Genomic DNA, 18,997 nt, shown 5'->3' on the forward strand with positions numbered 1-18,997 from the left:
CATAGACATTTTAGACTCAGATTAGCCCAACTTGCATGTTTTGGGGATTTGGGAGGAGGCCGCAGTACCCAGAGAATACCCACGCAAGCACAGGGAGAACATCCAAACTTTCATCCATCCATTTTCTTTGCTGCTTTTCCTTCCCAGCATCGCAGAGGGATGCTGGAGTCCATCCCAGCTGACCTTGGGTGGGAGGCGGGGTACACCCTTGACTGGTCCCCAGCCACTCGCAAGAACATCCAAACTTTACATAGAGATATTCCAACTGAGATTCCAACCCAGATCTCCTGATTGTGAGGCAGACATGCTAACCACTAAATCTGGGCTGTCCCGACTATGCAGTCCTGATATACTGTGGTTTGAAAAAGTGATTGCCCCCTAAACCTAATATCTGGTTGGGCCACCCTTAGCAGCAACAACTGCAATCAAACGTTTGCAATAACTTGCATAGGAATTTTGGTCCACTCATCTTTGCAGAATTGTTGTAATTCAGCCACATTGGAGGGTCTTCCAGCATGAACCGCCTTTTTAAGGTGACACAGCATCTCAATAGGATTCAGGTCCGGACTTTGACTAGGCCACGCCAAAGTCTTCATTTTGTTTTTCTTCAGCCATTCAGAGGTGGACTTGGAGTGGTTTGAATCATTGTCCTGCTGCAGAACCCAAGTTTGTTTCAGGCTGAGGTCACGAACAGATGGCTGGAGATTCTCCTTCAGGATTTTTCGGTAGACAGCGTAATTCATGGCTCCATTTATCACAGCATATCTTCCAGGTCTTGAAGCTGCAAAACAGCCCCAGACCATCACACTACCACTACCATATTTTACTTTTGCTATGATGTTCTTTGTCTGAAATGCAGCGTTACTTTTACAGCAGATGTAATGGTACACACACCTTCCAAAAAGTTCAACTTTTGTCTCGTCAGACCAGAGTATTTTCCCATAGGTCTTGCGATTCATCAATATGTTTTCTAGCTAAATTGAGACAAGCCTAACGTTCTCTTTGTCCAGTGTTTTTTGTCTTGGAACTCTGCCATGCAGGCTGTTTTTTGCCCAGTGTCTTTCTTATGGTGGAGTCATGAACACTGACCTTAACTGAGGCAAGTGAGGCCTGCAGTTCTTGGAATGTTGTTGTGGTGTCTTTTGTGACCTCTTGGCTGAGTCGTCGCTGAGCTCTTGGGGTAATTTTGGTTGGCCGGCCACTCCTGGGAAAGTTCACCACTGTTCCATGTTTCCACCATTTGTGGATAATGGCTCTCACTGTGGTTCGCTGGAGTCCCACAGCTTAAGAAATGGCTTTATAACCTTTTCCAGACTGATAGAGCTCAATTCATCTCAGTTATGTTTTATTGGGGGCCGCACGGTGGCCTGTTCTTGATTAGTTAGCATGTTGGCCACACAGTCAGGAGATCGGGACGATCTGGGTTCGCATCTCCATTGGGCATCTCTGTGTGGAGTTTGCATGTTCTCCCCGTGCGTGTGTGGGTTTTCTCCAGGTACTCCGGTTTCCTCCCACATTCGAAGAACTTGCATGTTAGGTTAATTGATGACTCTAAATTGCCCAGAGGTATGAACGTGAGTGTGAATGATTGTTTGTCTGTATGTACCCTGCGATTGACTGGCCATGATGCATGATCTCTTCACTTCTTTTGTTTTCTACCCCACACCAGATGTAATATTTTAACGATCTCTGTTTTTTTTCTCAGCTTCTCCAACATCCACATGTATCCTGGTTTCAACAGACACCAGGTCAGATGAGAGGCCCAGCAAAAGCAATCCTCCAGTGGGCAGTCAGACGGGGACAAAACCCATTGGCCCCAGTAGTTCCTGTAACACTGTTATCAACTTGAACAACATTTGTATTCCTGCTGTCCCAAAGGCTCCTGCAATGAGACATCGAGCACTGTCATTGCAGTCTAGAACAACAGCTCCAGGTATGCTCCCTTGTGATTGTTCATCCAAAATCGTAATCATTTCAGTCTGCACCACATTATCCTCTGAATTGCTGGCATTTTTGTTGTCGCTAGTCGTCGTTTGTCGATCGTGATTATGAGCTACTGGATGTGTTCCAACATGTTAAGATGGACTTGGGTGTTAATGATCATGTTCTTATTATATTCACACAATTTCCAAGTCTGAAACACTATCATTGTTTCAATATCGTAAGAGTAAACATGCAGTAAAAACAGACATAAAGACATTGTCAGTAAGTGAACTTATTGAATATTTGCTGGCAGATGCAGTGCTGGATGTCACTGAAATGGAAAACAACAACAAAAAAGAAATAGGGGAAAAAAAATAGGGGACCTTTGGAATTTTCATCATAGGAAGACAATGAAGCTATAAACATACAACACCATATACAGCCAAGACACTGTGAAATCTGGAGTGTGCCAACGGATTTGCTGTATCTTCAAAAGCTATAGAGCTAGATCCACAAGAAGAGCGCCATTATGAAAAATATGATTTTTGTGAATAACTGCTGAACTAATATTGATATCATTATGAATCCAATTGCTAATGATATGTTTAATGGTCAAGGAATCTAAAAATGTAGATAAAATAAATATAGGACTAATATTTATGGTGTAAATCACAATATGGGGGGGAACTATGGTGTTTGGCGGAGGTCTGTACTCTGCGTGCTTTTCTAGTTTATTATTATGTCTACTACAAGTATATTAGGTAATAGGAGTGTGAAGGTGACCAAATACGTGTTATTTCATGTCTAGAGAGCTGTAATAATGTTAAAACCTATGTTTAGAACGTCTTAAACAGGTAATCTCTGTGCTAACTACCAAATATTCAGTTTATAAAAAATAATCCTACTTCACAGAAATTCACTTATTAAGGTCGGGTCTGGAACCAATTAACCACGATAAATGAGGGATTACTATTCCTAGAAATATACCTAGATTATGCCATTAGAAAGTAGTTCTCTGTCTTGCATGCGCCACTCTCCACAGCAGAATATAACCCGGAATTAATTATGGCCAAGTGGGTCATGATTGTGTAGAAATTGCTAAATGTTTACTGTATGCTCATTGCTAGTAGCTGTTCAAGCTAACGTGTCAAAGCTTTGTGGTTGTTGCTTGTAGTTGTTCAAGCTGATACAGTGTGTGTTCATCTTCGTTGGTTGTAACTTTAGATTTAAGTTGTCACTCATGAATGTGGAGAAAAACAGACCACAATGTCTACCGTTAGTGCATATTAGAGACATTAAATACAGTACATATGAATGGAGGAAGCCGAAGGGTCGTACTTTGTGATGTTAAAAAAAAAGTAGCCGTAACACTGCAGCGTTGTTTCTATGCGTCACAAATTTAATAGAGGGCAACAGTTGTGTCAGGCAGGTAACTGTTTTACGTAATCACTTCGAGGGAGGCATAATTGGTAGCACAATGTGGCTCGCAGAAGTCCTTCACGTGCATATTCGCAGCCGAGACACGGAGGCAGCGTTGCCAGATCTCGCTAGAGAAACAAACAACAAGCTCTCTGAAGACAACAGGGAACTTGGGAATTTGCAAGAAACCTTACAAGAAAACAAGGCCAAAGTCGCTTCTTATACGCTGACCTGGCAACATTGAGCCGAGATGCTTTGTTTATATGTGACGTCACAGGACAACCGGAAAAGCCTACCCTCCGCCCGCGCTGGAAGGAGCATAAGCACCATCTAGTGTTTTGGGAGGCACACAGCGCATGGCCAAAAACTGCTGTGGAGTGCATGTAAACAGGGGCATAATACTGAGGTGTGAAAACAGGAGAGAAACAGACTGCAGCATCGAAAGGAGTCGGACGACCACAAAAGATGAACCCAATCTATCTTATTTTGTATGAAACTGAAGGAAAAAAGGAAGTAAGGCAGGAAATATGATTTGTAATTGTAACTTGGTGATGCTTGCTGAAAGCGGATTGAACCTGCCCTGATTCCCAGCCTTTGGGGAAAAAAAAAAATTGCAAAGGACTTTGACGTCTTCTTTGTCCTCCTTGTAGGTCTGAAGACCCCCTCGGGCAACAATTCCAACACGACTAAGACAATAGCATCTAATCAAACAGCAAAGATTTCTTCAACTGTCAGTCAGGAGGTGACAAAGAAGACGTCCCATCCATTGCAAAGAAGCGGCTCTGCAAGACTCTCTCGACTTAACGGCACAGGTAAGAAGTCTTCTCCTGCTGTACTGAGGTGCAGTAAAATGCATTTTTCATTTTGCATTTGCACCATCAGTATGTTGATGTGAGGAATTGTCAAGTTTCAGTTTCAGTTTAATCACTTTCTTGTGGACATGGGAAGAATTTTTGTGTTCAAACATAATGAGTGGTGTGTTAGAGTACACACTGCTGCCAGCCAATACTGATATCCATCCGATATCAGCAGGAATCATACAGTTATTTAGTAGTGTGGAATGTTAGAAAAGGCTTGATCAAGTGATATTACTTGGAGAACAACAGTCAGCAAAAGTAGGTGTGAGGAAAAACACACCCATTTACGTCCTGATGCATGTATATGTGTTTAGTTTTATCCACAATATTTAGCAAGGCTCGAGGTGCTCAATGAAGCTTTTAACCCCGACATTACTCACCACCGACAGGGGCTGGCTGTTTTCTGTTATAGCTAATGACTTTTTGGAGTCTCGTGGGAGTTTCTCACACTTTACAAAACGGCGTGGCTGTTTTAAGCATCCATGGTCTTTTGCGAAAATCCTCAAGACTTTTTTTTGTGACGCTGCTTTAAAGGAGCGATTTGGTTGGTCATATTAAACTTCTCCGGCTCTGTTCCACCATAGGGAAACTTCTGCATGACAGGTTTTGCACTCAGTCTTTGTCGGACTGTAACGAAAAATACCGCCGTACGGCTGCCTTCCTTCCTTCACGTGGGCTCTGCATGCTGGATAGAAGTGCTGGTGCTGGACTGATGTGCTGGCGCAGCGTCTGGAGATTGGGAGATTTTAGATGCAGACTGATATAATCCAATATTGTTTTTTTTCTGACATCAATGTCACCCTTAGTGTTCAGGAAAAGGAAGGAATAAAAATGTGAAAATGAATGATTAAAAATAAGATTACATTTTGATAAAATAGGAATAAATTGCTAATGCGTAGAAATGAATATGTTAGAATAAGTGGAGGCATTAAATAAGACAAGTCAATCAAAAACATTGAGGATAAATATGGAAATAGTAGCATCAAAATGTTGGGATGTTGGACAAGATTGCACAATTGAGCAAAAAAAAAAAAAAAGACTGTGATGGGCAAAAGAACACAGACATTGGTTGTGGTCCAAGTCCAAGTTTGAAGTGTTTTCCCTGCCGTGTAATCCAGTCGCATTTATCTTCTTTGCTGAATAGTCTGACCATGGCCACTAGCAAACGGATAGTCTCCTCCCACACCCGTTTTGTTAGTCTCCTTCATGCCTTTGTGTCGTCACATCTCAGCTGGAAAAACAGAGTATCTACTAGAGACGGATGAAATAGACGTACACGGAGCAAGAGGCTTGAGAGAATGATGTCGAGAGAGAGAGAGAGAGAGAGAGTGAGGCAGAATAAATGAAGAGATTATTCAAATCCCACCCACTCCCCTCCCCCTCCTCTCCCAATAATGATGTGCAGCGTCTTTAAGACCCCAACAGAGCACAGCTTGTCACCTCCAGAACATGACGTTCTCTGGGACTGATTGCAAATAGTTGGACCTGGCTTGGTTGGCATCCAGCGAGTAGGAGACGGGCTACTAATCAGCTGCAGCATTGAGGATTTTCGCTTCTCCCGTTCCACCCCCCACACCCGCCTTCCTCACATATGCAGCAGTACTACCCCCCATCTCCTCCTTGTTCTCACTCTCCATCTTTCATCACTCGATGTGTTGCTACCACCTTGGCAGCTGTGAAATCGGCAGCTTTTTTGGCGCCATTTTCTATTCGTCCTCCGTCGTCGTGGCGACTAGAAGACAGACAGTTGAGTTTTTGTTTTTCAGCGGGGCCTGTGGCGCTTCAGTGAAGAACAGCTGAAAGGATACCCTCCTCTTTTATATGTACTTTTTTTTTGCATTTAAAAAAAAAAAGATATCAAAGGTTTGGTCTTGAAATGTGAGAGCAGACGCTCTTTTGTAGCAACAAGCCTTCTTTTTCTCATCTGTTCAGGAATTACACATGAGATCTTTTTAATTCAGAGACTAAAAGAGGAGGAAAGAGGTTGTGCTTCCTATTGTTTTTGTGCAAACAGAACGTAGTAGAGCAGAAGAATAATCCAGTAGGCTGCTTGCATTCAGCTGAAAAGGATTTTCAGAAAATGTTATGGTCTCCAAGACTGTCGCTGTCTAACTTCCACGTGAAGCTGACAGCCAAAGGACTTTTCCGAAATCTCCAGCTGCTGTCGGGATATAAGAAGAACACGGTGGTCTTCCACACAGGTCTGAGAGATGTCCTCTGTCAATCATTCATCATCATCTGTCACCGTGGGAGAAAAGTCCAAACTCCTGCAATAAGCTTTTCATCCAGCCATCTTTTCCATACTCTCCCATTGCCCCTCTTTTGCTGCGTGCTTTCAAATTCCTTAAAGAAGCAAGTACACTCCGTTAAAGAACCTAAAATACTTCACTCACAATGACAATATTTATTACTCCTTCTCTTTTCTCAACTTTAGCTCAAATCTGCCCTCAGTTCTGCCTCAGAATCCACTCGCCTTTCCTCCGGTGTCCTGCATGTCATTGGCAGCCATTTGTATGATGGTGGGGCAGATAGCGTAGCCGCCATAGCTGTGTTGCCTACAATAAGACCATTGCTTGTCTGCTGTGTGTATTTGTGCAAGCTTTCTACACGAGTGCTTCAGCGGTGCCGTGATGAATCGCCATGACTCCATTCTCCTTGTAGCTGTGCTACCACATGACTCACACACGCACACGAGCCGCTGGAAATAGCCAAGAACGCATCTCGCTTTTACTTATTCATCCTTTAAAGGGTTTTTTTTTGTGGGAGTTTGGTGTCTGCTAGAGACACCTGCTGTTTTCTAGACTTTAGAAATGACCTGTTGTGTGGATAATTGGTAGAGTGTATTTCAATTGGTTTGCTTTGGCCACTTTTTAGGCATAGTCGACAAATGTTCAGTAGGGTTTACGTCAGGGCTTTGGGAAGGTCTTTACAGAAGCTTAATGTTAACCTGCTTTATCAGATCCAAACAATGTGGACAGTGGCTGGTCTTCCAGCAGTTTTCTGACTTCAACATCCTAACCAATTTCCTTTCATCTGAGGAGGACAGTATGCCAAATAAGTTGTCGTGATCATGCTGAAATCTACAGTTGTTTAGAAAAGTCTCCAATAGCCCTTCCCAGCTTGTGTGAAGTAAGTTAACAGGGCTCGATCTTGTCAAATAAGACATTTGTGTACCTTCAGCACCAGGTTAGGTTTTAATGTCTAAATTTGTTTGTGTTTTAACATGAACGCATGGTTTCTGTCTTAAACATGCGCTTCTGTTTTGTTGGACTTTCAATGCATTTAGTGTAAACATTTAATTAGTCCTTCATTGTAATATTGTGCCTACAGTGGAACGTTGGGTTTTTGTTATTCAATTGTTCCAAAATTTTTTCCCATAAGAAATAATGTAAATCCAATTCATCCATTTTGGAAAAATACCATTTTGTATAGCACATATGTCAAACTCAAGGCCCGGGGGCCAGATTTGGCCCGCCATTGTTTTTTGTTGCCTGCGAAAGCCTGCAAAAATGTGCTCTGTCAATTGTAACAGAACATTTGTACCTTATGCAACTGGAGTTTTTTATTTTTGTTGTTGTGGTGACTGTTGTTGGCAGGCAGAGTTTTCACTCCACTGTATCTTGGGGGCGGCGTGCCTCAACCTGAGAGGATAAATGCTTGGATCTTGCGCCATCCCCTCAAGAGGTGTCCTCCCTCGTCATTGAGCATGAAATGATGAAGCCTGCTCCGATGAGAGGCGAAACGTCTTCTAGGAAAACCTGAACAGTCCAGTTGCGCAGGCATTTCAGGCAAAGCTGCAGCGCTTTGAGGAGGGCGGTGACGTGGCCTGCAGTGAAAGCGAGTTTGACGCCCCTAACATAGAAAATAATTCTAGTTTTACACGTGGAAAACAATAACTATCAATGAGGAAGGAAACTCTTGTTGGCGAAGACGGCGAGGAGGGGAGGGGGTCCACACCAACTACAACATCTCAACATCTTCCATCATTTAATCTCTGTTTTGTTAACACCTTTACCCCTTTTGCGAACATTAGCGTCCTTCATTTCTTCTTCCTTTGCCAGGATGGAACTTATTGTTGATGTGGACTTCCAGTACATTCTTCTGACATCAGCCACGCCATCTTTTTGCAATGAGTTATTTGTTGAATTCAGTAGTGTTTATCTTCCTCTTTATCAAATTGTTGGCGCTCGCAACTTTCTTTGGCCCCGTGGCGGGTTATTTGGCAGCCACATGGACAGTGAGTAAGAAACCCATAGGGTGTTTTGTTTGGGCACGCGATTCCCCTGGATGATACATTACAGGGCAACCCGACTACTTTGTTACACACAATATTGTAAGATATTCAAGACGAGGCAAAATTTCTGCAAAAATTTTAGTTGAAAATGAAATCACGAAAACTGGCCCGTAGGAAAACTGAGGTTTAACTGTACTGTGTTGACCCCTATTTGCCTACTGGTGGACCAAACAGCAATAATGTGCAGTACTTTGGCAACATAACTTTACCGTGTAACAATGCTGCAGGAACTGTTGTCAAAATGAAGTTCATGCTCATTTTGTGAGACCAAACACATCCTTGCTCGTTAGTCAGCAATCTTTGTGTGCAGTGCTGAAAGTAAACTAAGGCAAACAGTCTTTTTGTTGCTTTAGATACGATGGAAAAACAAATGAATAAATGATACCAAGGGAACCTTGTAGTTCCAACAAGCTCAGTTAGCAAGAACTGAAAATACATGAACAGTTAGAGAAAGGCGTCCTCTGCGAGTCCTTGTCACCACCTGGTGGCCGTAAGGCGTAGCTACAGTTTTAATGGCGTTTTTTCTGTCAAACTCCCCGATGACAACCCAGCTCCACAGACGAAGAAACCCCGTAATTCAGGAGACTCTCTATATTTGAACCTGAATGTATAAGGTTGACCTGGATAAAATACAAAACAAAAGTTTTTGAACCCAATTTGTTTAATAAAATCATTGAAGATGTGCGTTGTACAGGGGGTCCTTGACGTTTTGCTGATTTTTCGCATAAGTCGTACATGATACCTACATCAATATCTAAGTCACCCGCACTGTACACATAACAGATGAATGAGAGACCATATACAGCAATAAAACTATGAATTACAAAATGAAATGAAAGCGTAATACATTAAAACAAAAAAAAAAAGATAAGCTACTCACTTATGTTTTTCGTGTTTATGGTTGTGGAGGTGGAGTGGCATGGACCAGGCATGCAATCAGTGTTGTGTGGTCATCGTTTCTCCCCTTTCTGAGCATTTTTGCCATGTCAGGTTTCACTTTCATGGTGGTAGCTTTGCTTTCCTTTTCTTTAGCGTGCTGCCATTGGCGGGGTGACATGATGAAGGGCGGGGGAGTTAGCGAGGGAGAGCAGGGCTGACGACGTCATATTCTTCCGCCGCACGCACGTAACTAGTTTTTTAACGATTCTCATATTTGCCAACCAAACCGCTTAGGTCGAAGCGAAGTTTGAAAGCAGGGGTGTCCAAAGTGCGGCCCGGGGGCCATTTGTCGCCCATGGCTGACAAGAGCCGCAAAAATGGAATAATTAGCAGGAATTTTACAAGAATAACGTCAAAAAAAGATGTAATCTAATGAGGGAAAAAGACATCATTTTATGAAAATAACCTAATATTATGAGGGGAAAAAAAACCCCCATCTTAGTAGCATAAAGTTGTAAATAGTAAACGTTATTTTTTAAAAGTCATAATATTATGAAAAACAAAACAATGAATAAAGTTGTCATTTTAGGGAAATTAGGTTGTGGAAAAACTTATGTTACAAGAATAAAAGTCAAAATATTATGGGAAAAAAGTCCTACAAAAAAAAAAGTCTGATTCTAATAAGAAAAAAAGTCACAAATTGACATGAATACATTTGTAATATTATGAGGAAAAATCATTTTTGTCACAGCGTTTAAATATTAAATAAAAAATGTTACTTTTTTCAAGACGGAATATTATGAGAAACGAACAAAACAAAATGAAGTTGTAATTTTTGGAAAATTAGATGGGGGGGAAAAAGTTATGGTAATAAAGTCCTAATATTACAGTACAGCAAGAACATTTACGAAGCTTATTGAAGAAGAAAGAAAAATACTGAAGTTCATACTAACAGGCTTTTTCATCAATATCATGAAGCTGAGATGCAGTTTTGTCTTGAAATGCTTTACAAAATAGCAAAGTGGCCATTGCACCCTTTCATTGTTCAGTATGTGGCCCACGGTGGAAAAGGTTTTCGTAGAGGTACCACCAATATAAGAACGGTTGAAATCAATCATTGGAGGCTGAAGATGAATACTGCATTTGTTGTTATTATTGTGATGATACTGGCAGTGATACCTGTACAAGCCACAATCACCAGAGGATGATACGGCTATCAATTCTAATCCAGTTTTCACATCAATGAGTATTTTTCTATGAAAACATATCCCCTGTGTCTTTGATCAACGATACTGCTCAGCTTCATCCTCATCATCATCACCATGATGATGCTGCTGTTGTGTTCGGAGAGCTCTCTCTTCTCCTGATCCATCTGAATCCAGCCGCACGTGTTTGGCAGCCGTGTTTTTGCTCGTCTTGAGCTCCACGCACCCACTTCCCCACTGCTCGCTGCCATCAGCCTCAAATGTAGGTTAGAGGAGGCTTTAGTATGCACGTGCATGACCGTACTCGTGCGCACACACACACTGCACAGTGGTTCAGCTGAGGTTCGTCCAGTGGCGCGAGCTTTAATATGATGTGCAGTTTTTTGCTGCGGCTGATGAGAGCGTGTGCGAGGATGTGTGTACTGAACTATAATTTCTATTTATATCTCAGTGGGCAAACACATCTGCTCTTGCATTTCTAATATCATTTTTATAACTGGGTCAGTCAGTATGTTCTCTGTGAAGATCAAGGCCATTGCTGAAAAAACATCTGAACTGTGTCCTGTCTGGAGCCCAAATCTCTTTGTACAGTCTAAACCAGGGGTGCCCAAAGTGCGGCCCGGGGGCCATTTGCGGCCTCTAGCTGAATCCTCTACATTAATCCATCATTGCACTCTGCTTATGGTTGTTTACATTGAAATATCACTGCATTTTATGTGTTTTATTCGATTTATGTTAAACATAACCGGATATAACATTTATGTCTGCGCTATGTGCATTGCGTAAGTTTTTACATAGCTCAGTCTTGGTGGACGTCATAGGAAGATAGAAACAGCCGCATTCAAAGTATTTTAAGAAGAGTCACTCTTAAAATAACCTCCCAATGTATTACATATATGAAGTATGGTTATTGACCATTTATGTTCATACATTTAAAAAAATAATAACTACCACAGCACGTGACGTCGCAGAAGCGCTGTCATAAAAATTAGCTAAAGGAGGAAGTGACGTTGTCGTCGGCGCTGATTGCGTTCCGGGTACGTATTATGTAGTGACAGTACGCAATGTAACAGCTGCCTTTATGCAAGGACTTCCACTTCCTGTCATGATCCCTGCCGAGCTCTTACTAAATGCGCTTCTGTCACCTCGTGGGGATTTTTATGGCATAAAAATTGCTTTCAAGCCTAATCCATTGGTGAGGAGTTGCATCAGCACCTCCCTTTTTAGCCTCTTCCGCAAAAAAAACGGATAAATACGTTGTTGGGATCAGGCGTTTGGGTTTATAAAAATGTATAACTACATTTTTGGTATTGAATGAGTGAACAAATAAATTTACTAATATATGATAAATAAATATCGACTCCAAATTCAGCAGTTCAACTTCTAAAACCAAACACTCATGAAGCTGGTTTGGAATACCTCAAGTAGGCCAGCTCCTTCAAGCTTCTGGATGGGCTACCCAAAACCCTGACCTCAACCTCAATGCACATTTGTGGTCCATGCCAGGAATCCAAGCGAGTGAACCATTTGTGGTAATGCACTCCTTAATGCACACCCGAGTGCATCACACGCAAGCACTCACACACACCCATCGATACAGCAGAATCCCATGATGCATCTCTTTAAGCCGAGACGGTCAGAAGGGCGTGTTCTCTTTTGCGGGATGATGTGTGTGTTGTGTTTTGATGCAATAGCCGATGTTTGTGCTCATTTCTTTTCCTCTTTTGGCTGTCTGTAGTTGAGTTGCAGGTTGTTTGTTTTACGTAGAGTTGGGTTGATGTTGTGGAATTGAAGAACTGTTAATGGTGTGTGTGTGTGTGCATGTGTTTGTGTGGAGGGAAGTGCAGAATATGTTGAATGTTGTGCCTGTCAGCCATAGAATAAGGGGAGGCCGTTCTTTTGCAGTTGACAAAAACAAGCCCCGGGACGCGGCAACAAGACCCACAGCAGCGCCCCCGGCGACAACACCTGCAGCAGGGACCAACCAGAACCAGCAGGATTCACCACAAGATCTGGTATGCAGTCTTCTGTCTGCCCTTGTCCTTTAAATGCTTGAAATGTCCGTCTCTAAAATGCATTTCTTGCTAGGTACCAGTTACCCCAGTGCCTGTCTCAGCTTCCACCAGCACCGAGTCAGACTCCACAGCCCCCTCTGTTCTTGGGTTTAAAGCAAGACCCAGGTCAAGGTCCAGCCCCAAACATGGAGCCCATCTGCAGAGTGCATCCAAGCCCAGTGCGGCGGGAGCTAATGTTGCAGACAGCGTGTTCACAGCTAAACAGAATCACAACAAGGAACTTGTGGAGAAGAAGAACCAGTCTATAACCCAGCTTCGAAAGCTTCTCGTCCAAGGCAACAAGAGAGTGGAGGCTCTCGCAACAGTCATCCAACACCTCTTCATTCAGGTATATTTCGTATATTTTTCACATTTACTGTTTTTATTTCTGAGGAAAAAGAGCATCCTGTGTTTCCTGTTTATAAACCAAACTGGCATTTTGACCCTTGCTTAAGCAGTGGATCCCTGCATATTTGCCATTCAGCATTTGTGACAACGCAAATTCACATTACTTAATTTGTGGGAAAACCTATCATTTTGTGCTTAGAATCTCCACAATTAGGCTGTTTATTGGTAGAAAGTCATTTCACTTGCCCACATTGGTAAAGCTTGAGTTGCACAGAAAAAAATCCACCATGCCTGAGATTTTCTTTATACTCTTGATATATGCACCCTTACTCACACGTAACAAGATATCAACCCACATGCGCTACCTCACTCACGGTGCAACCAATACTAACAAATGTGGAACACACACAATGGAACTGTACCACATGGACTACGCAGGTATCGAAACATACAACATGACATTGTCCAGCATGCTTTGTGGGTTATAAATTAGTATAAAATAGTTGTGTGTATTTGGTGTGTGAGCATTTACACTACATAGCCAGTGTGGTGCAGTTACATTGTGTGTTCCACAAGTGTTATTTTTGGTTTGCACTGAGAGTGACGGAGACCTCTTGTTGGTTTGTGTTAGTCAAAATAGACATAATACTCTGGCCTGAGAAAGCCACCCCTGCAAACTACTGTATACAACGTTTTGTAGTAGTACGTGTTGTAGATAACATTACATGTTACTGACTGATATTTGCACAAGTTGTTTTCCTCTAAGTAGAAGCCGATTGCATATGTACATTCCATAGTTCCTGTTAACCATGTTGGAACAAAGCACCCGCATCCTATCATTAACTCCTCAGCAGCGGTGTTGCCATTCGGGGCGTTTCAAGGTGTGCTCATAAAGTGAGAGTGACTTAATGGCTCGTTTTATTCTGAGGCCACACCCATTAACGCATGCTGGTGGAAAGTTCTGGATAATTCTTTTCAACTTCAATTAAAACCGTATACGAAGTACAGTTCAACATTTGCAATAAAAGTGACTGTTTTTATGATTGGATTAGATTCAGCTCCACAACTCTCCCCTTCTCTTTTCAATTGCCATTGTTCACTCGCGACGAAGGAAGCTAACAAGCAAAATGCATAGATGTACAATCCAGGTTTCCATCCATCCATTTTCTGCGCCGTTTGTCCTCACTAGGGTATGCTGGAGCCTATCCCAGCCGTCTTCGGGCAACAGGTGGGTTTACACCCTAGACTGGGTGCCAGCCAATCGCAGGGCACACATAAAGAAACAAGCATTCACATTCACACCTATGGAAGGTTTAGAGTCTATAACCCAGTTTTAAACCCTATAATATGCCTCACACTCTTCTAAAACCATTTTAAATTGTAAAATCTACAGGTCGTCACCACTAATGAATAATAGTAAATGATGATGGTTCGAAAAGATGTAATCGAGTCAGAGTCTCGGCTTTACCCTGGTCGTCAGGCTAGCACTAAAACTGCTTCTGTGGTGCCCCTGTGGTGCATCTCCTTTGTGGTAGTACGCTGCTCCAGTAATTCCGATATCGACCTACCATCTTATACTCTATATGAACTTGTGTTCACCTCGCTGCATGTTTTGAGGTGGGATTGGAACAAAGTTGACTGTAGAAGCTAATTATTCCGTAGCCTCACATCCCATTGTTACTTCGTACATATATGCTGCACATTTTATGCTTTACTATCACATGTTTATAAATTGTTACCACCTTAAGGTAGATGATACAGTATGTGTTGACTGCGTAAAAAAAAATGCCTATTTTTGAGAAAAACATTTAACCTGAATTCGTGGGGGCACATATGGTGAATATGCAGGGATGTGTTGTATTCATGAACGGTAGCTGTGGAGGGGGGGTTGAGGGGAGGGGGTTAAGCAGTGGAGGAATGCAGTTGCTGCTCATTGTCAGTGTGAGATAAACTATCAATGACTCCAGGATTTTCTAATCTGCCTTTCGCACTGGAAAAACGACTGGCTAACATCGACTGCCACCACCTTCCCTTGAGGGTAGGGGTGTAGCTTGTTCCTGTTGTCAAGAGGCTTGAGTTTTTTTTTTTTTTTGACTGTGCTTCCCTCCGAACATTCCCATTGGTATTTAAATCCAGCTTCTTTGTCTCAGTGGGCTTGTTTGCCTTGTCTTTCCCGTATTTGCAGCCATAAATGACACGGAACTCACTGAAATGTAAATCACCGCATTTTGACTTTACAATACTTTTGTTACATACTTATAAACACAACTTTATATATATTAGAAACAAAGTATACACATGATTATAGCAGTATATTTTCACATGATATTGAATTAGAACTTGGTCATTACCTTTCTTCACTGATTGGCTATCTCACCTTCCTTATAGTGGATGTCCATTAGAGATGTGCAGAAATAAAAAAGGAACAAAGAACTCTCTCGCTGTTAACGTGAGTGTTTGTTATCACTTATTTATGTCTTAAATGGCTTTTTTTCTCTGTTATTATGTATACTTTATTAGGTAATGGGACCGGAAATTTGAATATAGGGGTGTTACTTAAGTCTAGAAGGCTCTAATAATGTTAAAAACCATAGTTCTAACAGGTTTTCTGTGCTCTAACTACGCAAATATTCCCTTTATAAATAAGGCATTCTAGTTTGTGGGAATTCACTGCCATAAACGAGGGATTACTGCATATGCAAGAAAATATCTTCAAGTTGTTCGCGTCCCTCTGGGTAATGTCAGTAAATGAGTAGATTGTCCACATAAAATTAAACAACAGTCAAGCTTTTTTGAGAAAAGTAGCACACAGAAGTTGAGAAACTGAACACTAAAGGTTGTCAAGATTTGACTGGAACCGAGATTGTGTTTATTGCGGATGCTTCTGATGTAAATGACTTCTACACAAAGATGTAAAAGAACGGAGTTAAGACAGAGAGAGAGAGAGAGAGAGAGAGAGAGAGAGAGAGAGAGAGAGAGAGAGAAAAAAGGGGGGAGTAGAAATAACTTGAATTCCTATTATACAGTATTCCAGACAGGAGGGGCGGGACAGATAGAGGGGGAGGAGGGAGGACAAGGAGCTCTGTGGTGAACAGGTAGAGAGCGGCAGGAATGCCATCACTCACATGCATGTACACATGTCATGCTAGCAGAGGACATAGAGAGATGCTACCTTTAAGGACATGCGGATGAGAAGACGAGGGAGGAAGCAATGGACTGAAGAAATGACAGGATTGTTTAAATGTGTGAGGGTGTGTGTAATGAAAGCATCATGGGCTCCACGGCCAGCAAAGCCCATCACAAGAAACGCAAGGTTTGTGTTTTCTGCTACAAATATATTTTAAGTGTTTTTCACTACTGCTAGTAATTCTCAAGGAGACCTTGCTCGAGTGTCTAAAGAATTCTACACTTAAGAAGGAATGTGTCAAACTTACCGCTTAAAGCAGTCCAGGAGTCCCAACTTTTGTCATACTAAAACATGAAATATTGAAATATGAAATGAAATATATCATTTTTACAAAATGAAAAAAACAAATCCAATATGAGAAGAAGTTATGCATATTTATGTACATAAAAACAGCCTGCAAGTCTGCTTTGTGTTACATACATTTTTCAACTTTTCCTTGTCACACCTTCTTAGCTCTTTTTAACATCTATTTGTGTAGGGGTTTTTGTAGTTGTATTTTTAGAATGTGCCACAGTCCAATTAATTTATATTAAAAAAAAAAAAACAGCCCCAGGGCCACACTTTAAACACCTTAAAGGAATCCAATGTCTCAGACCGGGGTTTGTTTTGAAAAATAGCATTAATCATTAATGTCAGCATGAAGCTTGAACTGTCCTTATCGCATTGTTATATGACATTTTCTTTTACTATCTCTCTCTGCTTAAACAGGTGGTGTTTTGACATAAAAGTAACAATGTTTACTGTCTGCTTTTCCAAAGTTACTACTTGCGACGTCCATCTTTTATTTTTTTCCCCCACTCATTGTCTTTCACCCCAATCTGCTCCTTCACTTAACTGACCTCTCAGACAGCAGATGGACTTTATGGCTGTGTGTGTGTGTGTGTGTGTGCGTGTGTGTGTGCAGGTACATAAATCCACTGCTCATTGTAACGGCACTGGTGTTATGTTATATTGTGCTTGTGTTGGCGGAAGAGAACATATCGGGACTTCTGCAGCAGAATGCACACTTAATGTGTTCATCAAATGAACATGCATGAACGTGCCTAATGTGTGCATGTGGAAATATTTGGGTTTAGGTAGCCTCATGTCAAGGACTTCATGTAGAATATGTTTCTGTTGGAAGATATACTGTATACTAGGATCTAATGTTGTCGTTTTTTTGTCGGAGTCAACTTGTTTTGCTCTTTGCAGCTTTGAAGGGGATTTTATTGTCGTCTTAACTATTTAGAATCACCTGCTAGGCACATGACATACCCTCACTGGACACTTTATTAGGTCCACCCGCACGATCTAATGAGCGCCAACACTATATAAGCTGTACAGTATTAGAAATGATACATTTCCATACAACATTACTCTGTTTGAGAGAGTTTGAGAGAGTTTAGTTTATTCTTCTGTTAATGACTATGGGCCTCATTCACGAAACATTCTTACGCACAAATGTGTTCTTAAAGCCTTCTTACGAAGATTTTTGGCATTCACGAAACGTGTTCTTAACTCACAGTTCTTGGATCTAAGGACAAATTCTACGAACGCTCAGGAGGACTCCTACGCACAAGCAAAGCTTGCACTTTCAATGCGCAATCGCCCTCATGATGGATTTTGCAACCTGATCCCAAAAAATGTAGTGCAAATAAAATATCCCAACAATTATTTATCATCAAAACAACTAAAATATACTCCATCGATAAATAAATATTCAAATCCCAATTCATCAAAAAAAAAAGGCTGGCTGGACGTGCGCTGCGAAGAGAGAGAATGTAAAGGGACCATGTAGATTTATTTGCTGAAAGCGACGAATATTTGATGTCCCGCTTCAGGCTTCAGGCTTCCCTCTCTGTTCTTGCAGGTGTGCAGGATCATCAGAATAACATCGCAATGAAACGTGGTGTGCCTATTGTGCACGTAGCACCCCCAGATAACGACATGCGCCCCCAGCCACGTCTTGAGCCAGAGCACGGGGCTGCTGTATTAATTAGGCAGCGTCTAATCAAATGTAACCACAGAAAAAATAAATTGTCACACACAAACGATGTATTTTGACTTTATTTTTCCATCATGATTGTGTAAATATTTTCTAGAGTTTCCGAAATGGTTTGGTTTCTGATTGATGGCCCACCTCCTGTTTCCTCCAGATCCCTCCGGTGCGGTCTAATCTTTTTTTTACTCTATTTTAAGTCAAACCAGTTCTTTTTAACCTCTGCGGTGGTGCGTTTCTCCGTGGAAACGGAATTTATGTTTCCTGCAATGGTGCTCCATGCCAACTCTTTTTGGATGGCCTGATGACCGGTGGATACACGTGAAAATAAGGTGGTCTTGTGTTCGGTCACTCCTTGTAAAAGCACCTCTATTTCAGTAGAATTGAAGTTTTTCTTTTGTTTGTTGTCCAGCTGCTTCTCAGTCTTGCCCTTGCGCGTTGCCATCTCCGCCTCCAGCTGCCTGTTGCGCACGGCACATTTTTTACCTTATATAGGAAATAATAGGCGGTGACCTATGCAAATTAGGGCTCACATGCACGGGCATCGCAGTTGGCATTCATCAACCTAAGAACACCGGTGCGAACGATTATCCCTACTTAAGAACGTGTCGTGAATGTGGCGCAGTTTCCAACTCGTGCCTTCTTAAGTACAGGTCTTAAGAAGACTTTTAAGAAGATGTTCGTGAATGAGGCCCTATGTTTCCATGCACTAAACCAGGTGTGTCAGACTCGGTCACAGAGGGGGCCAAAACTCAAAGCCTACTTTTAGTGTGCCGAACGCAACATCTTTCATATTATTTATCCTGAAGTTTCCAACGCTTGTATATTTCTTCATATTGAAAGTATTAAAACC

General features: G+C 41.8%; 1 protein-coding gene across 9 annotated transcripts in view; it reads left to right on the forward strand.

Moving 5' to 3' along the window:
- LOC129182180 (microtubule-associated tumor suppressor 1 homolog A-like) overlaps positions 1–18,997 on the forward strand; it is a 55,444-nt gene that overhangs the window by 23,671 nt on the left and 12,776 nt on the right. For all 9 annotated transcript variants that reach the window (XM_054777959.1, XM_054777964.1, XM_054777965.1 and 6 more), the window contains 4 exons: positions 1,706–1,933; positions 3,993–4,154; positions 12,483–12,592; positions 12,666–12,980. In XM_054777959.1, the coding sequence (XP_054633934.1) occupies positions 1,706–1,933; positions 3,993–4,154; positions 12,483–12,592; positions 12,666–12,980 (815 nt within the window). The remainder of the gene's footprint in view (positions 1–1,705; positions 1,934–3,992; positions 4,155–12,482; positions 12,593–12,665; positions 12,981–18,997) is intronic.

Source organism: Dunckerocampus dactyliophorus, chromosome 6 (genome assembly GCF_027744805.1).
Source record: "Dunckerocampus dactyliophorus isolate RoL2022-P2 chromosome 6, RoL_Ddac_1.1, whole genome shotgun sequence".
NCBI lineage: Eukaryota > Metazoa > Chordata > Actinopteri > Syngnathiformes > Syngnathidae > Dunckerocampus > Dunckerocampus dactyliophorus.